This window comes from Diceros bicornis, chromosome 10 (genome assembly GCF_020826845.1).
Source record: "Diceros bicornis minor isolate mBicDic1 chromosome 10, mDicBic1.mat.cur, whole genome shotgun sequence".
NCBI classification, from domain to species: Eukaryota; Metazoa; Chordata; class Mammalia; order Perissodactyla; family Rhinocerotidae; genus Diceros; species Diceros bicornis.
Genome location: NC_080749.1, coordinates 69334236 through 69359261, shown reverse-complemented (window position 1 = coordinate 69359261; position 25026 = coordinate 69334236). Strand labels below are relative to the sequence as shown.

Here is a 25026-nt window from a genome sequence, read left to right as displayed (position 1 = left end):
GAGCCCACTTAAGGTAGCCCAGCAGAGGAACTTTACCTGTAAAGGCTGTATCTCAGAAGCACGGTTGTCTCTTGTTAGCTGCATCATCTCTTTAATTTGGTAAAGAGCGTAGACAAAGGTCACCCAGGGAGAGGAGCTGACCCCCCAGGCTGGCTTGTTCACATCCTCCTGTTCTTCCTGGTGCTTGGTTTTCTTGAGCGGAAGTCTGGGCTCAATGCGTGGCATGACATCCTCTGTCTGTTGCTGTACCAAGTCGATGGTTGCTATGGGAACAGGACTTGATGGAACAGGAATCCTTTCTGCCAACATTGTCTTGTCTGGAGAAAATCATGTTTAAATTATTTTTCAGAGTTTTCTACATATTTAAACAAACAGTGGTTAAGTTCGGCGTGCTCCACTTCCACAGCCTGGGTTTGGTTCCCAGGCGTGGACCTACACTGCTGGTCATTGGCCATGCTGTGGCAGCAGCCCACATACAAAATAGAGGAAGATTTATAACAGATGTTAGCTCAAGGTGAATCTTCCTCAGCAAAAACAAACAAACAAACAAACTAATAAATAAGCAGACAATCCCATTAGCCCGTTCTAGTGTGCTTGGCAATGTTAATAAATTGCCATGTATCAGGACTTCTTTACCTGAAGACTGAGCAAATGAACATGATGTTTATCTTCCAGGGTCTCCTTCTAGAGCCACTCTCTAATGGACACTGATTTACATTTGTTTATGAAATGTATTGTTCATTTAATTTAGACATAACACCTGTGGGGCATGGGTTACAGTGCATCTTGCCTTAAACTCGCTTACAGGATTGAGATTTTAAAGATAAGCATCAAAACACGAAAAGCCACGTGATAACTGTTATTACTGGCCTTTCACTGAAGACAAGGACCAAGGCTGTGGAAGAGAAATGATCCAGTTAGGATTATAAAAGAACAAGAGTGAGAGAAAAATCAGTATTGGTCTTTCTGTGTAACTCACTGGCATTAAAATCTGTTTCTGGGGTTTCTGTAACAAGCTAGTTTTTCTCTTAACAGAAGCACTTCAGGCACTGGAGGCAAATGCTCTGAGAGGACAGGACACCAAAGAAGATGAACCCTGTTCTGGGACCCAAGAGCTGAGCAAGAAGATTCCCATTCTACTGGTTGGCTGTCTTCATAAAGAAAAAAGTTGATTCCAAAAAAAAAGTTGTAACCTTGTTCTCATCTACACATTATATTTGATATAACCTTCTTTCCATACAACCATTTTAATGAAGGTCACGCCTTGTTCAGGAAAACTTCAAAATGAAGGTTTAGACATTTTTTTCAAATGAAGGTAGAAGCATAGAGATTATTCCCACTCCCTATCCCTCATAGTAAAATTACTGTATAGCCTTATATGTATTTGATTTAAATTTTAAATCCCTTTAGAATACAAGAGAAATTTAAAACCAATACTTCCCCCAGTACCTTGTATCATAAAACAAAACAAAAACAGAAAAATCCCAAGCTACTTAACCTATATTCTTTTCAACACAGTAAGTGGCTTCTCTCCAGCAATGGTGCACGAGTTCATCGATACGCCACTGAGAAAATCGGGCCAAGCATGTCTGTGGTACACTGTTACCAACTCTGGGTTTCCGAGGGGTATGTGTAGAATTCCCCATGGCTTCAGCTTTTAGAACCATTAAGAAAGGATGAACATATTTACCTTCTTCCTCATCGGGCACTGCCAGCCACTGGATCAGGGCAAAGAGCAGGAGGATCACCAGGCAGGCCATGCCGATTCCTCGGAAGGTTGCAGCAGCCCCTGTGAAAACAAACACAGCGCTGTATAGAGTAATTCCAGGAAATGCAGATCAACCTCATCCAAACACTGTCAATGTTCTAAAGTTCAGGGCAAAGGCACCAGAGCTTGGGATGAACCAGAGAATGGCGAATGGCCATTAGCTTCATATAGTGGAAGAAACACAGGGCTGGGTAGGTGTCCGGAAACCCAGGTGCTGGTATTGGATCTTTCATTGATCAAATCTTAAAACTGCATTTCTAAAGGACTGCCTCTGAGCGCCTTTCACCATACAATTCAATGGTACTCTCTTCTTCATAAAGACCATTTACCTAACTACTAAACAGCCCTACTAATCTGCAGTTGTACAGCAGAGCCCAAATAGTGCTACAAATTCAGACATCCCTGGGCCCATCTTGCACAGATGACTCCGAAGTCAAAATCCCTGAGCAGAATAATCTCGTCTCACTCCAGCCCCTCTATTTCCAGTAAGGGAGATCTGACAGGGCAGACGGATTGAGTTATCACAGATGTGGCGACATTACCAAAGCCAGCATATAGTTAGATTTTTCTGATTTAAAATCTCCTCTTGGAATAACAATGATGAATTTTCTTTCCTCTAGCATTATTATCAGCAGGTTTAAAGTTCTTTACTTCAAACCCAAAACACCTGTGCTTATTCATTGGTTTGGCTCCTTTGAGGTATCTGTGTAGCATCTCATCAAGCCGTCAGAGAAGTGTGCATGGCTACAGGCTGGCTCTAATCACCTTAACAACTGAAGCATGATGCTCTACAACTACGACTACCATGAAAGCTAGAAAGAGAATATGAATACTGGAGTTTAGCTTTCGGCAATCTGTAGTAATACTTTGAGTGCACATCGAGGTGTTGCTGAAAAATCATAAGTTTTCATCAAAGAAGAAAGGAAAAAACAGAAAGCCATTCTTACCAAAATAATTGACCAACACGCCTCCAATCATGGCGCCACAGCCTCTCCCCAAACCCAGGTGAAGGCCTTGCAGGATGCCCTGTGCTGACGTCCTCAGCTCAGGGGGGACCGCTGCACTGAGGTAAGAAATGCACGCTGCCCAGATGGCCGCGTGCGTCACTCCTGGAGAGGAAGAACGGAGGGACTGTCTGGTCAGCTCGCCTTTGGTTACTCGTTTTTGAAATGTGAATTATTTATTTAAATATGTATATAATAAAGATCTATATTTTATTTATTTGAGGTAAAATATACATAACATGAAATTTACCATTTTAACCATTTTTAAATGTATAGTTTAGTAGCATTAAGTACATTCACAATGTTGTGCAACCATCACCACTATCCATCTCCAGAATTTTTTTATCAGCCCCAACTGAAACTCTGTACCTATTAAACGATAACTCCCTCCAGGCCCTGGGAACCACCACTCTACTCTCCGTCTCTATGAATTTGACTACTCTTTGTACTTCATATAAGTGGAATCACACAGTATTTGTCCTTTTGTGTCTGGCTTATTTCACTTAGCATAATGTCTTCAAAGTTCATCCATGTTGTTGCAAGTGTCAGAATTTCCTTCCTTTTTAAGGCTAATAATCCATTGTAAGTAGATAAAACATTTTGTTTATCCATTCATCCGTTGATAGACATTTGGGGTATTTCCACCTTTTGGCTATTGTGAATGCTGCTGCTATGAATATTGGGGTACAAGTATCTATTTGGGTCCCTGCCGTCAATTCTTTTGGGTATATACCCAGAAATGGAATTGCTGAGTCATATGGTAATAACATGTTTAACACCTTGAGGACCTGCCTAACTGTTTTCCACGGTAGCTGCATCATTTTACATTCCCACCAGCAATGCACAAGAGTTCTGATTTCCTCACATCTTCACCAGTACTTTTTATTTTCCGTGTTTTTTTAAAATAGCAATCCTAACGAGTATGAAGTGGCATCTCATTGTGGTTTTGATTTGCATTCCCTAATGGCTAGTGATGTTAAGCATCTTTTTATGTGTTTATTGACCATTTGTATATCTTCTCTGGGAGAAATGTCTATTCAAGTCCTTTACTGATTTTTGAATTGGGTTTGGTTTTTTTTTCGCTGTTGAGTTGTAGGAGTTCTTTACATATTTTGGGTATTAATCTTTGTTGTTAATGTCATCAAGTGGATTCCAACTCCCAGCGACCCCGTGGACAGCAGAGTGGAACCCTGCCCGGTTTTCGTGTGCCATCCTCTCACCTTCTGGTGCTCTATCAGACAATGCTCTGCTGCTATGCATTGCGTTTTCATAGCCAATTTTTTTTTTTGGAAGTGGGTGGCCAGGTCCTTCTTGCTAGTCTGTCTGAGTCTGGAAGCTTTACTGAAAACTGTCCACCATGGGTGACCCTGCTGGTATTTGAAATATTGGTGGCACAGCTTTCAGCATCACAGCAACATGCAGCTGCCCCAGTATGACAACCCACGGACGGGTGGTGTGGGTCTCTGACCTGGAAGCAAAGCCGGGCCACGGTGGTGAGAGCACCGGATCTTAACCACCAGACCACCAGGGCTGGCATTCATCCCTTACTGGGCACCTATTTTGACATTAAGATTATTTCCAATTTTTTTCCATTATAATTAGCACCATGATTAACATTTTTCGAGATACAACTTTTTTATATATCTAAGATTATTTACATTGGCTATAATTTTCCAAGTGGGGTTAATGATTCAAAGGATATAACAATTTTTATGCCTTTTAATACGTATTAGTTCCAATTTGTTTTCCAAAACAGTGTAGAGCCATTTACAGTGCTTCATTACCAGTTTATTATATCTTCACCATTTGCTGGGAAGATGGGGAGCATGAAGATAACAGGTGAAAAAAAATTTGGTGATTATTTTAATGAATAGCAACCGTGCATTGTCTGCAGTTAAATCTTTATTAGAGCACTGCTTTAAATGTAATAAAAAGATACTGTCACAACAGGTTTCATAGCTAGAAGGGATTAAGAAATCATCTGGTTCTGCCTAGATTAAGTCCTGGGCTTGCTCCCTGAAAAATAATCTCATTTGGAGATTATATCATCAGAAACTCTTAACCTATGTTTTGAAAAATTAAACAAAAGATTAATATTTATTTAAGATATAACCTGACATTAGTCTGCTTCTAGGCAAAATGGAGTAACAGGGACTGGATTTACCCTCCTTCCTGCAACAAATGAAAACAGGACAAAATATATGAAACAATAGTTCCCAAGACACGGGACAGCAGCAAGGACAGTGGCCCCTGAGAGACGGGAGCAGAGGAGCAGCCCCAGCTTCCTGCCTGGTGAGCCTGAGGGCAGCAGAGCACAGAGGGGAACCCCCAAGCTGAGGGCATGGAGCTGACAGTCTGGGGAGACGAGGCCGCCGGAGTCCCAGGACAGAGCACCAGAGAGGGGAGCTGCACAGAGAGAAGACTCCAGAGATCTGCAGAGGGCTCCCCTCCGTATTCAGCAGAGCACTGATCTGAAAAAGCGTGTGTATAAAGTATCCAAAGCCAGGGGAGGAACCACCCAAAAACATTACGGAAAACAGTACTCAGAACCCACACAGGACCTGGAATAGTACCCGTTTCCAGCAGCTAAACTGGAAAAACTCATGATTCCTGGGACTGGCAGAGTACTGCAAAGGGTCTGGTGTTAGCATTATGAAAGAGTCAGCCCTGGTCTTAGACCAGGCATGCCCTGCTCCCACCTAAGTAATCTTTAAAAGCAAGACCCAAAAGGAGCGTATTATTTTCAAGTAATTTATCTGTGTGCCAGAACGAAGCTCAAGAATATTTATAGGAATACAAAAATATCTAGCACCCAACAAGGTAAAATTCACAACGTCTGGCACATAATCGAATTAGCAGGGATGATCTTACTTAAGCAGATCCATAAAGGAATAAACACTATTTTTACTGGGTACATTAGACTATATGCCAGCTAGTTAACTGAGAAACATGAAAATGTTTTTTCTTAGGCTTATATATGTTTCAGTAATCATTTCAACTAGGTTATTTTTTAACTATAAAGATGAACTAGATGATTAGAGGTAGTATGCACACAATTAATTTCCACAGAAGTCAAATAAAGTATTTGCTTTATCTGGCTAAACAATTATAATACTTCAGATAATGCCAGCTTTCTCAGAATTGAATAATGCCTGGGTAGAGTCTTAATTATAAATTTTGACACAGTAATACACAGTGAAAATATTTTTAAATATTTTCCTGTATATTATTAAAGATGCTGCTAACTCCCTTTCTTTTCAGATATGCATATTATATTTTCATTAACACCACTAAAGAAAAAACTCAAAAATATTCCAAGAAATAAAATGAATTTATTAAAAATGAATTAGATTCAATAGTAACATCCAACTTAGGTTTTAGAAATCATTTCCTAAAGATGAATCACCAAAGACGTAAAACCACATCAAATGGTTGTAAATTAACTTTAATGATGACGCCAAATCGATTGTTATGTCTAAGTCTGAGCAATCAATTGCAGGATTTACAAGTAGACAAAGATAGGCCTATCTATTTATGTGACCAAAACATTAACAAATATATTTTTCCTATAATTCTAGATCAAATATAATTCTAGCAGCTATCCTCTTAAGTGTGAAGGCTTGGGCACACATAAAATCTTCCAATAATAAGGTTTCTTTCTTTTTTTATATTTTTTCAAAATTCTCTGAGTTTTCCAAAACTTTGAGTCTTCTAAGATAATTAAAGCATTTTCCAGGAGGATGACTTAAGTTAGAATGCTTTTACACTATCAGAATTTGTTGGCTGGTATTAAGTGGCAGTTGTAAAAGATTCTCTATAGTTAGATTTCCTGAGTTTCCTTATTGCTTTGTGGGACTGATTAGATCATTGGGAACCACATTCTTTAAAGGAACTCAGGACATTAACTGAAGGAAAAAATAGCAAAGCATGCAGTCAAAATTTTTCTCTGGTACTAAAAGCAGGAGAATGATAGCCACTCTACCTGTATGCACCAACATTTTCCAGGGCAGATGTAGAATTAAAATTGGTTTCTCTGACATATCTTATTTCAATATATTATGTAAATGGAAGAATCCATACCACTTCCTAAAAAAGAAACTAGCAAAACTAAACAAGCCACAAGAGGGGACTGGGTTGGTAACAACACCTTTGTATACAAAACACAGTTGTGGAGTTGTGGTTCTTGTTCTTAAATTTGAATATGCAACCTTCTAGTAATCATATTAATAATCTGAAACTCTTGCCAGTGTTTTTACTACAGTTGTGTTGTGGTCCTCTAATTTTAAAACAATAAAAACGCAACCTAAAAATCTAAAAACCCTCCACCATTTTCCATATTTGTAAGACAAGTAAGGAAGTCTTGACAATTGTGCTACCCAAAACAACTTTCCCGTAAAATTTGGGGGGTAACAGATATCATAAACTGGGAAAAGAAGATGCTTCTACTTTTTAAATTTTTATTAGAGAACTGTGAAAATGCAGTAGATAATTATTCTCTACGTGATGAAATAAACAAGCAAATTTATTCAGTGGCATGTTTACACTAGAGCTACAAACTTTTAAACTTTTTAGTATGAGATAACTAAGGCAGTGGATCAAATAGTAAGAAGAAAAAGATGTTACTCCCCTGACTGATAATAGTAACTGATGATAAAGGCATACAAATTGACTCTCCTTGCAATATGTGTTCATCCTTCCTTGGCCACTTGTCACAAAACTACTGATATTTGTGAGTGGCAACAGAATACCAATTCACGTAACATGTGCTTAATAACTATGTTAACTGGAAATGAACGACTCTCAACAACCACACAGGTCACAGAAACTTAGCTTCTCAGGCCTTCCCTACCTTTACTGGGATCCCTCAGGATTATCTCCAAGGCCTAACAGAAACACAGGGATTTTCACGCTACCTACTGCCAAGACCTTAGCTGTTTAGGGATACAGTACATTTGAATAACCTAGAATCATTAGAAACATTAGTGATTAACATTAAATTTTTTTTTCATTAATAATACTATTACAGCAGCTTACTCTGCCAGGAATTGTGCTAAGTGTTTTACATAGATTATCTCATTTATTCCTCCCAGTAATAGGTACTATTTTTTTTTTCATTTTCCAAAAAGGAAATCGAGGCACAGAGAGACTAAAGTGCCTTGTCCAAAGTCACAGGATTTGAACCCAAAGAATCTAAGTTCAGAAATTTAGTACTTAAGTACTACACTATACATCCTCACAACCAGTATTAAAAGTATTCTATAGTAAATGTAATCATCTACTTTGAGAAGTTTTGTTGATAATATCGAACATGCCCAACAATCTACCAATTTAAAAAAAAGTATATTCTTACTACCTTCTTCCCTTCCCTCCTTAAGAGTTCATATCATAAATATTATTGTTTTTCATATACCCCAAATAACTCATTATAATATTCAACATCGGAATCTGATTCTGCAACATGCATTTCAAGATTATTCAGTCTTGACCTACAAGAACAGTCTATTGCAATAAATGGCATGTATGAGCAAAAATAAATCCTTTCTTCCCCAGTGGACAGCTGCTCTTGGCAAAATGCTGCTTGGCTTGGGGAAATCACATCACAATGGCTGGGAGGGGTGAGAACTCACAATCAAAGTATTGGGGAAAATAGGATGTTTTATTTTGTTTTGTTTTTCTTGCTTCTGCCACTGACTTGTGCTTACTGAACAAAACATAAGTATTCCTTTAACACTAGCACACTGAATCAGTTGCAACAAATCTTTTCAGTTGATGGACAAAAGCGTACATTTCAATTAGTGCAGTGTACCTGTCAAATGCTGGGATAAAAAAGCTTCTGAAAGATCAACCCGGTAAAAATCAGTTAAGAAATGGCCTCCTAAGAAAAGGCCTCCATTGGGCAGGCAGTAAAAGAAGGAGCTGTATTGGTTAAGGTAATGCTAGCTGTTGCAACAATAAACCTTGGAATCTTGGTGGTTGCACACATTAGATGTTTTGTTTTCTTGCTCGTGTAAAGTCCAATGGACACGGGACAGGAAGAGTAACAGCTCTGCTCCACATACTCATTCAGGGACCCAGGCTGCACAGACTCTGCCATCTTCAATACCTGGTTACCCTGGGTACCAATATCCAGCTGGCAGAGGAAGGAGGAGAGGATGGCACATGGGAAATTTTATGGGCTGGGTTTAGAAGTGACACACATCATTTCCGCTCACATGCTACGGGGCAGAATCAGTCATATGGTCACACGTAACTGCAAGGCAGGCTGGGAGACAGAGTCTAGCTGCATGTCCATGAAGAAAAGGAAACAGCAGGTGAACAGCAAGCCAATATCTCTGCCAAAGTCAGGGCCACCAACAGCAATACCCCTTCCAAAAATAGCAGAGGACCCTACAAAGAGCAATGGACCTAGCAGCAGCTGCATGAACCTTCTGTGTGTCAGATGAAAGAAACCTTATATAAGACAGGCAATAATTATTGTTAAAGACCAATGCTCCCACATCCACCAATGTACAGCACCACAAGAATCTCCTTCACGCATTCATCTATCTGGGACTATGCGCCAGATAGCCTGCTGTTCTTTGAGAATATGAAGACATAGAAAACATGTCGTTAACCACCACGGAGCTTACGGTCTGATGGGTGAAAAGGAGCAAGATTTACCTGAAAGGAGGAGCAGACTGAGCTCCCTGAGGAGAATAAACATATCAGCACCTAGCACAGGGCTAGACACAAACCGGCAGCTGAGCACAAGAAGGTTGAAATGAAACTAAGCAGGCAGTGGTCTGCATGTTGGGATACAAGGAAGTGAGCATTTGTGGACAAAAGGTACCCTGGGTAAGGCTGGAGAAAATTTCCAAATCCCATGTATGAGTAACAATGGACAGAGGAAATTAAGGTTCTATAAGCTTCACCTTGCAAGTTAAAAGAAGACATGTGAGTTACTTAAAAAAAGGTCTGTAGCTCATACAAGATGTTTTGGGGGCCCTTGTGAATTTTACATGCTGGCATCATGCCTTCGGCATACCTTAAAGCAGGTTTTAGGAGACTGCCACCCAAAACTGACTGTGTTTAATGCCAAGACTCAGCAACACTGTACACTACATGCTCAGCATCCCCCATATGAAGCCGCACATGAGAACTGCTTTTATATCAAAGCCAGTAAAAATTCCACTTCCCCAAAGATAACTTTAAGAACAGTGTGCACTGACTAGTCATTTATGGCCAGGCTTTCATACATAATTGCCATTTAACCTCTCAGAGTAGAATCTTCTAAATCACATTTCCCCGGTCCTGATTTTTATTTATTTATAATTTTTTATTTTACTCTTATTGTTATTTTTAAATTATTTAATATTTACTGAAGGCTATGTGCAGGTAATGTGCTAAATACTTCCCATGGATTAGTTTAATACTCACATCAGCGTACTCTACAGCATGAGAGCCTGAGGCCTAGAGAGACTGCACATCTTGTCCAAAAACACAGAGCTTTGAGGTTGGGGAGCTGGAATACAAGACAGTCTAATTCAAGCCTAAGCACTTTATGGTTTCCAGATTATTCCTATTTTGGTAAGCTGCCTCAAGTAATTTATAGAATGAGGTGAGAGCTTAACTAAGTAAACGATTCAAATACGCTGATGTTTTTACAGATGTGCAATGGAGGGCAGGATGGTATCCTAGGAAAAAGCTATCATATTAAAGGTTTAGCTTTTAAATTTAGTTTAGAGATTTTCTTCACATATTTATAAGTTTTTGAGATAGAACTTCCTATATTATTCAAGAGCTTTAAAAATTAGAAAATATTGCGTATAGTACATTTTACAGGGGACTGTAAAATCCATCAAACAACAAGCATTTATAGTGTATCTTCCTATGTGCATGTCTCTTTGGAGAATTAAAAAAGTATAAGGCATGGTCTTTGCATTTCAGAGTTAAAACTAAGTCAGGAAGTAAAACTAGTGTTTGTACAATAATTGGGTAGCAATTAAATGCTAAACTATGTAACACAGTCCATAAATTTGAGAACAACGCAGAAAAGGAAGAGCTAAGAGTGGGATGCGATTGCCAGAAAAGGATTCTTGGAGCAGAAGACATTTAAAATGATTTCTAAATGGACAAAATAATGTCTATTTTGAAGAAAATGTTTTATAAGAACTTTTAATAACTGTAAAGCACGGGAGTGACAAAGAATAAAATTGCTCTATTATAATTTATAAGACTATTCTGATTAAAAATTTTAACAATAACACCAATGACTTTCACATGCCAATTTATTGATTGAAATCATAAACTTAGAGCTTTTGTCTATCCTATGTATTCATGTGGCAAGCTACTTATGTTTCAAGGGTTAAGCCAGACAGAAAATTTCCAATATGATAATAACGGATTGGAATCATGTCTAGAATTTCCACTGTCAGATAAGGGCTGCACAGTAATCCTTTCATGATTTCTCCATGGTCTTCCAGAACACAAGGGGAAGGAAAACATGGTTCTACTGGCTGAACAGGCATACTAAATAAGAGAGAAAATCTTCAGAAATGACAGCTCAAGCCCTCCTACTGGTGAGATTAAAAAACCATCTTTCATCACAATCTTCACCTGGCTCCCTCTTATGGAGCACCCCGCAGAGAAAGGCCTGACACAGACCTCATTTTCACCCTTCAGTGCTTGAGCCATTAATTCAAGTACCTCGAAAGGATCTCTTTAGTTACAGCAGCCCCGGGCGGGCCTTACTCTCCTTAAATACATTTCAGTAGTAAGAATAATTTTGATCACCTTCATCTCAAAGTCTTACAAGGATTCACAACCAGCACCTGCACAGGAAGAAGTGTAACAAATCCGGGCTTGATTTTTATCAAATGTGGATACTCCTGATCACAATCATGAAGGCTTCAATACTTCTTGTACAAAAGTAAAGGAGAAAATTCCCATGAGTTTTTAAAATGAGATCTTGAGAAATAAATATTAACTATTCCACGTCCTCCACTCCACTCAGCAATGCTTTTAGGCACTTAGACTCATTGTCTCTTTTTTAAAATAAAATGCAGGCCCCTTATGGGCAAGAAATATGTCTTCTGCTTCCTTATCTGGTGCCACCAGTCACCTACAGAACAACACAGTTGCTGCAAATGGAAGCTGAAATGCTAAAAGGATAAGGCTGCAAGAGAATATTGGCTAAACGTGAGAAAGATCGTGGGAAAGAAACATCCTCACAATTCCCAACAGCATCCAATAGTCTTACTCTGATCCCCAAATATATACGTGCATAGCCTCCTTCCTAGGGGCCCAGAGAGAAGGAAATCTGCTTCATCCTCATCCCATCTGCTAATTATTACCAACGTGACCTGAGATGAATGCTGCGATGATGATCAAGAGCTCCAAGGAATGAAGGATAACAAGGAACGCTCCTCCATTAGTTACATGCAACTCCCCAAAGAGGAAGAGACGGGCAGCAGGAGATATGGAACAAAGCCCATCCCTCGTCTCCTCCCCTTCAGCTGCCCACTAGGTGGTACTATTTCTCACGATGTTTCGGAGATGAGGCAAAGGAGTGACAGAATGAGAAGACAGACCTCAACCCTATTTTTTAAGACAATCCTCTTGTGTGGCAGTGGTTGGGAATCAAAGAATGGAAGTGCTGACTGTTCAGTGTCAAGATCATCAGTGATCAGAGCCAACATCCCACTCCCCAACCCTCCCCCTCCTAAGTCTAGGTCTTTGGTAAACAGCAAGTAGCAATTCCAGTCAAGGAATTAAGGGGCATCTATCCTGACAGTGGGCTTGTCCTGTAATTAAATCATTCAGTGTTTTGTCATCATTATTTCTTGTCTTTACTGCCTCCTGAATAGAGCTGCCTTCAGCACAGAGACTTGAAAGTCATTTGGACAACACTTGTGAGGGTGGAAGAATCCAGAATGGCAAAACAAACCTTTTCCGTCAGAAGCGTATTCCTGTGACGCAGGATTTATCCCACATGGATGATGCACTATTTTCCACGGAGGGAGCATGGCTCAGACAAAGGCAAGGGATTTTGTTATTGTTGTACAGCCAAAACACTAGCAGTCACTTCTGCCAGGGAATGAAACTGTCTCCTCCACTTTTAGACACAAAGAGCTCTGTGCAACTGGTCACAGAGCCCTCGGCAAGACAAGGAGACTCTATGTGTTTACAGATTCCCCTTTTTACTCGCTCCAGATCAGTACCTAGGTTTCTACTGGCACAAGGGAGAATAAAATGAAACACACGGGTATAAACTGCAGCCTGCCGCGGGACGCAGAATTCCTGCTTAGATTCAGAACATGGCCAGCTCCCTAAATCTTGAGGTAATCGCCCTGAGGCACACATAAGTATTATAAAAATACGTCCTGGGTGGCCAGCTTGGGATGATAAAGCCACAGCATATCACTGAGGTTCCCTGAAGATGCCCTCCTGCTTTCCACTTCTGAGCTGTGGCACACGGCTCTTCTCTATGCCAAAATGGCCGCTCTCTTTAGGCTACCTGGTGGATTCCCATTCACCCTTCAAAATCCAGCTCACATGTGATTTCCTTGGGGAATCTTTCAATAATATCTTCATCCTCCCACTCCTGCTTCACAAAGCTAATCCTTCCATGGAGCTCCTTCTCTGTTACCTAGCACATTTTTTCTAATTCCATCTAACACACTGCATAGCAATTATGTGTTGACACATCTGGCTTCCAGAACAGATGGTGAGGCCTTGGGGCGTAAGTTAATATATTGGCTTTTTATTACATTCCTAGCACCCAGCATGCTGCCTGACTTTTGGTAGCTGTTTATATATCTTGGGTAAATTAACAGGAAAAAAGAGTTTCAATTCATAACAGCATTTGTTTCTTCCCTCTTATAAATTTCTTCTGTTGTTCCTTTAACCCTTTCAGAAAAAACCTTCTCTCTCTTCTTGAGTCACTTATGCAAACTGTCCTTTTCCATCTAATTCATATCAAATCAAAAGGAGAAAAAAGGTACATGCATATATTATTACAATATACTTTCTTCTCTGTAGGCGTACCAGTTTTTTTAAATAGAGTCTGCACACTGTGGCATACCAGTAAATAAGACAGTTAAGTCAGGTGAGTCTAGAATAGGAACTAGAGGTGGGAAATTCTAAGAACTGTGTTGCATATTGCACAATTCTTTCCTGTAGTTCATATTTAGTGCTTTGTTATCCTTTTTTTTTTTTTTTAAGATTTTATTTATTTATTTTTTTCCCCCAAAGCCCCAGTAGATTGTTGTATGTCATAGCTGCACATCTTTCCAGTTGCTGTATGTGGGACGCGGCCCCAGCATGGCGGGAGAAGCAGTGCGTCGGTGCACGCCCGGGATCCGAACCCGGGCTGCCAGCGGCAGAGCGGCACACTTAACCGCCAAGCCACGGGGCCGGCCCTGCTTTGTTATCCTTAATGACACAACGCTGAGATGTATGCCCCACCATAAGACTCTTCCTGAGTTCTAATTCTTACGAACAATAACTTATTATAAGACCAAATTTCCAATTTCTATATATTTATAAACAAAAATCTCCTTTCATGAATTACAGCACTGCATCAGACCTGAGAAAAGCACCTTTAAAGTGTGTATATATTTGAATTTTATAATTTTATTGTGAATATAAATTATATCTCCTTTCAATTAGGATAGATGTTTTTTTTCAACACCACAACAGAATTTGATAAATGAGCTTGCATTTTGTACATTTTGTTTAGATGTGAGCCTTTCATCTTAGATACCATGACAAGAAATTAATTATGTTGATTGTGCTGCATTTGCATCCTCAGGGTTAGGGAAAATGATAATGGCAATCTATAAAGCTAATGAAATTGTATATAATCACAGACTATTTAGTATAATTAATGATTTAGGAGCCTGGACTGTCTCAGAAGACCTCAACTCCAGTGATCTTATCCTGAACCTTTATTTTAACCATAATGCCAACCACAAAATGGTTTAAACAAGCTGCTAACAGGGATTTTCAGTATATATTCTGGATTATATGAACTAACACGGCTTTGAACAGAAATCCATTGTTCTTAAGCTACATGGCAAGAGCCACCCAGAAAGTTTTTCAAAGTTATATGTTGAAGGCAAAACAGTCCAGTGAGGAACTGGAGAAAGAGAAGAACTCAGGCCAGAATATTTAAGCAAAAATTTTAAATGTTCATGAAAAAACAACAGCCTGACTATAAAGCTTTAGTTATAAATCATTAGATATGATAAAAGTAACTGAAGAAATAAAATAATTACAGCAACCTTTGTTCAATAAGTATAGTTAACCTACAAAAGCAAAAACACCAAAATCTTTAAAAGATAAATCCTTTTACATTTAAAACCACCTTTGGATGCGTATGCCTCACAACTGTACCTAAGGTTCATTCCAGAGTTCCTCTTTCTTTCTTTAATCACAAGGGTGTGGATCGAATCCAGCTTTGTTTAGCTCAACAAACACAGAACAGCACTCAGCGTAAATGAAGGACCAGGCCTCCTGATGTCACCTCTTCCTTAACAACCACTTCAAAATCATATAAAACAGTAAGTCCACCCTTCCTTTGTAGAGTCAGATGCTAAAGGCCACTGAACTTTTACATAGTCACAGCTCAGTCAGGTAGAAAAATAATTCTAATTCCAGCTGTTAACTTACCTTGAAGAACTTCCATGGGGAGAACAGTCCAGGCATTTTCCAGGTAGGAAATATAAATATAGCGAGCTGTATTGCAGGCCAGGCCAATGTACAGAACCCTAACAACAGCAAAAAATAAATAAATAAATAAGTTGAGGCCCTGCTATGAGACATAAAACATGCAAATATTACCTACTTTTTCCCATGCCCAAACTATCCATCATCCAGCACACAGTGTTCCAAACTTAGGAGAGGGGAAGCTAAAGGACAATTAAATTTAACCATGAACTCTTAGGAACAAGAAGATTGCTTCTAATATATCTGCCCTGAGCCTTTTCAAAACGCTTGTTAATATAAAAGGGAACATCATCCTTCCTGAAACTTAATTAGTAGCAGAGACGATGCTTTTTTAAGATAGTCTGGGCACACTGCCATCTGTAATGACATTGCTGGCTTCCTTCCAGGTGGCTGTAGGGTAAATACGCCTGGGATTATAGCCACTTCACTATGATGGGGGAAGGACAGGATAAAAATGAGAACATGTGAATATGAATGTGGCCTCACTTGCAATGCCCAAGACACCAAGCAGTTTCACAAGGAGACTCTCAAGGTCATGGAAAACTATCATCCAATGATGAATAATAAACTATTTGAAAATCAAATACGTCTTCCTATCAGTTCAATTGATACATGTTATTTTTTTTAAAAATCCATATCATATGCTTATAAAACTGATAAATATATATCAACCTCTCACTTTCCCAATCACCATCTCCAAAATTATGAATAAAAACAAAATAAACAAAGGCTTCAAGTGGTGCATCCAAGCATAGGGTTACCATCTCTCTCTTTCTGAACTGGACGGGCTGGTTTGGAAACAAACTGTGGCTGCTTCTCTGTACAAAACACAATCTGATGGTAGGGATTTCTCTTTCTCGGTTGTTTTCCATTTTCTGTTAATTTTCCTAATCTTAATGCTTTTCTTGTTTTCTAAACTCAAGTGGATGAAAACTAGAAGGTAAAAGAAATAAACCAATATGGCAATCAGTGGTATTTTCCTAATCTTACTCAACGATATTTTTATATTAAAATCATTCCTATAAACACTGTACTCATTTTCCAACATTGGATCAAGGAAAGGAAATGCTTTGAGGCATCCGGCTGGTATTAAACACAAATATGCAACAGAAGGATGGGGGAAAGACTAAAATAGGGTTGAGTGGGTGGGGATGGGATAGGAAATGGATACTAGAAGGGATTTAGGAGATCCCCACTATTGAAGAGGTCTAGGTTATCATAGTCTGTGGACAGTATGTTCTTTGCAGTTGCATGTTTTAAGGAAAAAAGTATATGTTTCAATCCTGTTTGATAAAAAATTTGTTGAACAAACTTCCTACAGATCCATCAACCTGGGTCCCTCCGCTAGAAAAAAACAAAACCCACAGGAAATGCAAAATACACTACACAAACACACAAGTTACACAAACCTGTCTCCTATTTAAGTTCTAAACCAGCTCTGTTGATGATCTTGACTTAGCCTAACTCAGGGGTCAGCAAACATTTTCTACAAAGGGCCACAGGGTAAATAGTTCAGGCTTTGTAGGTCTCCTGCAGCTACTCAACTCTGCTGTTTTAACATGAAAGCAACCAGGGACAATTTGTAAATGCATGAGCATGGATGGCTATGTTGCAATAAAATGTGAATTATGAACACCCAAGTTTAAATTTCATATAATTTTCATGTATCACAAAATATTATTCTCCTTGTGATTTATTTCAACCACTCAAAGTGTAGAAACCACTCTTAGTTCAAGGGCTATACAAAAACAAGCAGCAGGCCAGATCTGCCCCATGGGCCATAGCTTGCCATCCCTGGCCTAGCTCATTATTTCTTATTAACTTTGGCTGTACATGAGATTTACTCAGGTAATTGTTAAAACTACAGATGTCGAGGCCCACACCCCTCTCAGTAAACATGTCTAGGGTTGAAACCCAGGCATTGTGCTTTTGCAAGCTCCCCTGGTTATTCAGATACTGAGCCAGGGTGAACACCCACTGGTTTAGCTCATTCTAAGTAGCTCCCAGTAATACTTGCCCATAATCCCATCATAAAAAAAAAATTTCTTAATACATCTTCCTTGTGTTCATATTGCCTATCCTGAACCTTTCTTTTCAGCCCACCTCTGATTCAGGATTACCATGACAACCGTTACTCACTCCAGGCCACAGTCCAAAGGTTGGGCCTAAAGTAACCCCAAGTCAATCAGCCAGATTTAAGAGGTAGATTGTGCTATGCCTCAAATATCTACCCATGTGGAATTCAGTCACTGGAGTCTGAAACCTCTGGGACCCTTACGTCTCGGATTGCCACCAACAAGCTGAGTGGCTACAAGCTTGATATATCCTTTGCTTCTCTCCCACATTTCTAATCTCACCACTGATGGTCCTTCAGGACCACACAGGTGCCTTAAAGGAGAAAGAGTGAAATAAGTATCCAGGGCAAGTTACGTCACCTCTCTGAGCCTCAGTTTTCTCATATGTCAAGTAGGGATAAGAACATCTACTCTGCAGGCTTCTTGTGATCATTACAACACAGTGAGTCGCCCAAAATAAGCACTCAATAAATGGTAGCATTATTTTTTTTTTTTTTAAAGAAAAGTATCCAAGCATCCCTTTGGTTTCTAACAAAACTTTCATCCCAGAATCCCAAAAGAGAGACGAGTACTAGCATTCCTTCCTCACCAACCATTCTGCGGAAGCCAGTGGCCTCAAGAAATCAGCAAGGGTAAATTATGAGCAGAAAGGAAAGCAGCATTTTGATCTATGAAAAGGGAAAGAAGCACACATGTATTTATTGAATAATCACTGAAAAATATTTCAGCAATCTGAGAATCTCTTTAATATCTGAATGGGCTATTTAAACTGCCATATCATTCACTGTTATGGGCTGAATTATGTCCCCCTAAAATTCATATGTTGAAGCCCCAAGTCCTAACCCCTGTACCTCAGAGTGTGACTGCATTTGGAGAAAAGGCCTTTAAAGAGGTGATTAAGGTAAAATGAGGTCTTATGGGTGGGCCCTAACCCAGTATGACTGGTATCCTGATAAGAGGAGATTAGGACAGAGACAGGCACAGAGCAAAGACCAGGTGAAGACACTGGAAGAAGACAAACCCAGGAGAGAGGTCCTCAGAAGAAACAAACCCTGCTGATACTCTGATCTTGGACTTTTAGCTGCCAGAACTATGAGGAAATAAATTCCTGTTTTTTTAAGCCATTCAGTCTGTGGTGATTTGTTATGGCAGCCCTAGCAAACGAATACATGCACAGTCTATGAAATTAAGGATTTGCTAATAAAAAGGAATTTATAATATGTTTTATTAGATCATCTTCTGAACAATCAAATTCTTTATGCTGAATATAGAGCACATGTTTGGGGTCCTACAATTTTCCTGGGCACTATGAGGTCTGGAAATACAGAAGACTAGTCTGGAAAATGCCTCTCAGCGAGATACAGATAACTATTGAACACCTACAATGAAAAAGCTCAGAAACAACTCAATGCTTTCTATTTCACAACAGGAAGTCAGTAAGTATAAAAGTAGACAAGAAATAAAGGCAATTTTAGAGCAGGTACTCAGTCTAAGTGAACATAACCTATACAGAGGAACACAATTGGCAAGGAGCAAATGATTCCTCAATACTCCACCATGGAAAACCCAAATCATTTGTCAAACACCTTGATTCTGTATTTGAGCAAAATATAGCAGTAGGAGAAAAAGTGCTTAGGAGATTCCAATTTGTTATACAACCACAATTCACAGTATTGGCAGGGTAAGTTGGTTGGTGATTATCTTATAATAAGACTAGTAGTTTTTTTTTTCAGACAGATAGTATTCAAGATATAGATATAATTAATTGTGAGTGATTTGCAATTCCTACCAGAGTATAGGTTAGTTATGATGCCCCACCATCTATAACATGGCTGAATACCCCCTGAGAACTCCTCTAAACCACAATGAACAAGAATTTTGTTCAGTAAACATTTATTGAGATCGCACTAGGTACCATACACTATGCTGTACTCAAGGGGACTAAAAATGAAGAGAAATCCTCCTTGCCTTCAAGGAACTTACAGTCTAGTGGGGAGATGGACATATAAGCAAGTAAGTTAAATATAATACTCTAAGACGGGTGCACAAAGAGCTATGGGAGCGCAAAGGAGAGGCCCTTAGCTACCCCTGGGGGCCCAGGGACACGTGGGTTAGAAGTAACTGGACAAAGAAGGCAGGAAGAGCATCACAGGCAGAGGGGACAATGGGAACAGGCAGAGGGGACAATGGGAACAAAGGTTAACCATAACAGCCCAAGCGTTTGCAGACAGAGAGGCTACCTGAAAGATCTAAGGATCAAAGTCTAAGGATTTACAAAAAGATGAGAGAACTCTTCCAGTCAGGAAATTATTCTTTATTCCAAAGACAACACAGGGCTTGAGCCGCAAAGAGACCTAAGTGGGATTATCCTGCAACGCTCAGATCTGAGAGACAAAGGAGCAGCACCACGCAGAGAACCCAGTGTCTCAGCCCAAGGAACCAGCAGCAAGCATTTTGCAAAGCCTCTACAAAAAAGTTCCTCAAAAAAGAAAACACACTGAATAAAAACAAAATACCCTGGAGAAAGACTGTATTTATCAATCAGAAGTGGAGTATTTGCAGATAGAGACTGAAAATGCTCTGCAATCTGTGTTACAAGCCCTCACATAAAGATGCACATGTTCCAGTGTGTACAAGTGTTGCTCAAGGGCACAGTGGGAGATAAGACAGACTAACAATACACCAAGATTCAGAAAGCATCATTTCAAACAGGTCACAGATCATTTGGACAATTCCCTCAACTAACACCTGGCTAGAGTTTTTTACCAGTTCCTAATGAGAAAGAATTGGTCATTAATACCAGATACTTGGAGCACAGTCTAGTCTGCCTCACATACAAATCGGCTGAGGTTTTCTGTATGGTAAACAGCATATGGTCTCACCCTTAAGTTGGGTTCCATTATTCCCAGATCATCCTTTTATAGTCTATATCAACTTGTCAATAAAAAACTCCTTCAGATATTGTTACAGATGTCTTTCTAGATCAGGCAGACATCAGCTGCTAATTACAGTCAAGATTCTGGAGCTTAATGTAAGCATTCAATGTAAGCAGTGCCCTCCTCCCCAAGAATAAGGCTTATTTCCAGCATAATCACTGATTCATACTGATGACCTTAAGAAGACGATGTTCCCTATAGTCAGCTTAAGAAAGTAGGAAAAGATATATCCAAACTCTTTAAAAAAAAAACATAAGGTTTAGGCCTTGAAAGAGTTAAATTTTAGTCTACAAAATTCCTGTTTTCTCCTCCCAACCAAACTTCCATGATGTAATGTTACTGTGGATGTCCTGCCAGGATTTCTCTGCCCATCTAGCACAATAGAGTTTTACTGTAACTGTCTAGAATCTCTTGTCTTCCCTCTCCTTTCTTGTCCTCTCCATGGCATTTCCTGCCATCTTGTGTCACACTCCCAGGGCTGGCTGGTTTGAAAGGATCATAGCTGGCATACTTTGGAATCCCGACCCCAAGCAAGCGACCCAAGCTAACATGATGGTAGACTCTTCTAAGGCCACAATGGTAGCAAAAGCAGCCAGAGGAGAGGAGTCTGGCCACAGAGTCAGTGACCTGAGCAAAATGGGGCAGGAGCCACCACACCTCATGCTCAGACCAAACCTTTACCTAGAAGTGGCAGGGCTGATGACATACCTCTCCCTTTTTCCAAGACATGACTTCTGGCACTGGTACCTCTGATTGTGAGAGTCCTATCCTGAAAGGGATCATCCCTTCCAAGAAACCTTCCCAGATGTCTCCAGGTATAACTGATCCTATCTTCCCCATTCCTCTGTTACTCTCTTTGTTTTCCTTAGAGTACTTGTCACAGTCTGCAGCTGTTACACACACGAAGATTGTGACTTTCAGGGAGGCAAGGACTGTGTCTTTTTCCTCTGTACTCAAAAGGGGCTTGCCTTGCTCAAGTGGTCAGTGAAGCTATAATAATGTAATTTAATATAATCTTATATAAATTGATAAATCGTGAGGGCAAAAAGAAGCACTATTCTCATGAAAACAGTGTTTCTCAATGGATCACTATTATTTTGGATGGTACACTTCTTTATCATATGAGATCCACCCATTCATTGTGGGATGTTTAGGATCCCTGCCCCTTGGGTGCTAAACGCCAGTCTCTGAAACAACTACAAATGTCCCTACACACATTTCTAAATACCTCCTGTTGAGAACCACTGGATTAGTCTCTTAAAACAATGGCTTCCTGGTCACTGTGTCACAAAATGGTATGTGTGTGTGTGTGTCCATATTCAAGTTATATTAGCACGTAAACAAATCTAGAAGAAGGCAGATACCAAACCACAACCGATGGTTATCTTGGAGATGTGTGATTACAGGGCTCTTCACTGTCTAAGGAGTGTATTTCTGTAGATTTTGAGTTTATATAGTAAGTTACGTACTTTTTGATAATCATATAACAATAAAGATTTAAAAGGTGAAAAAAAAAAACCTGTCACATTAGGCATGGGAAAGACAACCATAAAAAATTTGGATTAAAATCATAAAAAACTAAAAGAATTCTGCTCTCAGATTGTTTTGAAAGTATTTTTAAGTTCATGTTCCACAACAAAGAAACCAAAATTGATGGAAATCATAGATTATAGGTGTTTTAACACCAATCAGCAGAATTGTTTTCAAAGAAAAGGTTTGGCCTTACATCAAAAGATTAGCAAATGTTTCATATTTTTTTGTGTTTTATAATGTTTAAGTTGTGAGTATGTTATATTTTATCTTTAATCCACCAACCACTACTTTATGCTGTCACCTAAAGCAAGCTACAAGTCACTGCAGAATAGTAAGTATTGTATTCTAATATTTATGTCAGAAAAGGAGAACTACATATACACATATGTGCTTAACATGTGAATAGAACATCTCTGGAGGGATCCACTAGAACCTCATATCACTGATGGTCTCTAGGGAGGGGAACTGGGGGACTGTCCCAGGGGTAGGAGAGAGACTTCACTGGGTATCTTTTAGTATTCTCTGAATTTTTTCCCATGTGTATATCTACTTTCTCAAAGAAGGAATAGAGATCAGTCACTGTATTTCATGTAGCTATAAACAGGCACAATCAACAATGTATGACGTTTGACCAATGGTTCTCCAACCTAAAGGGATCATTATCTCGGTTTCTGTTTTGGCTTAAAAACAATACAACATCCTAGCTATGGTAATATTCAATATTATTCCTATCTGTTGAATCTGCTATGAGATTAAGTGTGAGCAAACCATATAGTTATACACATAGTTAAGAAAGGCACCTGAAATTGTGCAGCATTGCCACAGTCATATTTTTTCCAGACAAAGAAAATGACAGTCTGTTGAGATGGACTTAAGAAAAGTGCTCGTTTGCTTCAAGAGCCACCTAGATCCCCAGAAGGTAACACAATGGGAACCTTTGAATCAAAACTGCTGACCAAAACAAGATTCTGTTATAAAACATCTCTCCTGGTAGTCTATCTGGCACAATGCTCTGCCTAGCTCTCTGTCCTCCAGCCATATGAATGACAAACGGACCCACGGGCCACTGTCCCCATCCATCCCCAATTGTGTCCTGATGTCCCACTCCCTCTGCAGATCTCACTCAGCTCCTTTCTACGTGATCACAGCACCATGGACATCTCCTCATAACTCTTATTAATCTCAGTTGTAACCATGCATCGACACCTGACTGTATGCTCCATGCAGGGTGAGGACTATTTCATATTATGTTGGCTCAGCTTTATCTCCAGTGCTTGACACGTACAGATACTCAATAAATAATCATTGCCTAGAGGTAAAATATGAATACTTCAAACAGAACATCATTCAACAAATATTTATTGAACACACTTTGTGCTAAGTTCCAAGTAGGCAGTGGTAAACAAGATATAAACTATGCACATATTATACTTATATGTGTGTGTGTATATATTATGTATGTGTATATATGTGTGTGTGTATGTATACGTGTGTGTGTGTATACATAAGATACCGGATTACGGTATAGGAATAAGTGAGGGGTATGTAAAAGAAATCATTGACTTATAAAAGAGGCCTAGAACTAAGATGATAAAAAAATGAATATCCATATTTGGCAACAAATTTTTGATTAACGTTAATAGGCTGTGGTTGAACATAAATATTAAGTCATTTACGTGGATAAGCAATAGTTCACTGAATAGCTGACTACAGTTTGCTTATTTGGGGCATCCGGAAGCACCACACAAGGGATCTACAACACATGTGCACAAGCAGATAACAGGGTTCTTGGGTGCCCGCAGGCCTATCTCACCAGAAGGGTAAGGTTAGCATACAAGCCACAAAGCTCAAAGGGTCAGTGGCACTTCCATATTAACCACAGCATAGCCAAGGGAATCACTAACAGAGACCCAGGAAGCCACCGAGCTTCTATCACCAAGCAGGTGTAGCTGGCCACAGACTCATCCTTGTAGAACAGAGCATAAGAACCAACTGCAGGGGCCGGCCTGTGCCTTAGTGGTTGAGTGCGCGCACTCTGCTACTGGCGGCCTGGGTTCGGATCCCCAGGCGTGCACCAACACACCGCTTCTCCGGCCATGCTGAGGTGGCGTCCCACATACAGCAACTAGAAGGATGTGCAACTATGACATGCAACTATCTACTGGGGCTTTGGGGAGGAAAAAAAAGAAAAAGGAGGAGGATTGGCAATAGATGTTAGCTCAGGGCCAGTCTTCCTCAGCAAAAAGAGGAGGATTGGCATGGATGTTAGCTCAGGGCTGATCTTTCTCACAAAAAAAAAAAAAAAGAACCACACTGCATGTCAGAAGACTGAATGTGGGGAAAAGAACATTCATTTAGCTGTGTAGCTTAGTGCAGCTACCAACACTTCCTTCTATTTTTTCTGCTATAAAAAGAAAAAGAAAAGGTAAAAGTGGAGTCTGAATCTCTGCTGGTCTTAAGTCATCCACTATTTTGCTGCCTTCAAATCTTTCCTCTCCAAATGACTGATAAGCTAAGCTAAGAGTACAATTATGGTAACCATCAGCAGGGTCACTGTGCTGGTTCCTAGCCATGTTTACATTTCTCCACTTTTCTTTTAGTTTATCTGTCTTCTTTCTCTTAGATTGTGCATAACTCCAAGTAGAAAAACAAAGATGTTTAAAATAAGATAGAACCTTGATCAATGGAACCCAAGCACTTGCAAGACACAATATGCTGTTCATTGACGGTTTCCATCTAGGTAAAAGTCAAGAAAAAGTCAAATGACCAAATGTACACACATATACACACACACCATGACTTTGTTCAAAAATTTACCACGAAATGGCCTGAGGTACACATAGAATACAAATTCTGTAATTTCCAGAAAAATCACTGACATTCGGCATAGCAATCAATTTGAAAACGGCTTCAAGAGTTTTAGTTTGCCCTAAGCTAAACTTGAGGGAACTAAACAAGTTCATCAAAATTCAGGCTGATGGGGGGCCGGCCCTGTGGCCTAG

The 25026-nt window shown here is 39.6% G+C and overlaps 2 protein-coding genes across 4 annotated transcripts in view; one reads left to right on the top strand and one right to left on the bottom strand.

Annotated features, from left to right (window-relative positions):
* NEMP2 (nuclear envelope integral membrane protein 2) overlaps window positions 1-1790 on the top strand; it is a 34338-nt gene extending 32548 nt beyond the window's left edge. The window contains exon 9 of the mRNA XM_058549437.1: window positions 1036-1790. Within this exon, the coding sequence (XP_058405420.1) occupies window positions 1036-1093 (58 nt within the window). The 3' untranslated portion in view covers window positions 1094-1790. The remainder of the gene's footprint in view (window positions 1-1035) is intronic.
* The window catches only part of MFSD6 (major facilitator superfamily domain containing 6), a 70526-nt gene that overhangs the window by 4310 nt on the left and 41190 nt on the right, over window positions 1-25026 (bottom strand). For 2 of the 3 annotated variants that reach the window (XM_058549434.1, XM_058549433.1), the window contains 4 exons: window positions 15424-15521; window positions 2716-2877; window positions 1691-1789; window positions 37-317 (listed from right to left, as the gene is read on the bottom strand). In XM_058549434.1, coding sequence (XP_058405417.1) covers window positions 37-317; window positions 1691-1789; window positions 2716-2877; window positions 15424-15521 — 640 coding nt within the window. The remainder of the gene's footprint in view (window positions 1-36; window positions 318-1690; window positions 1790-2715; window positions 2878-15423; window positions 15522-25026) is intronic. The other variant, XM_058549435.1, reaches the window with a different exon arrangement.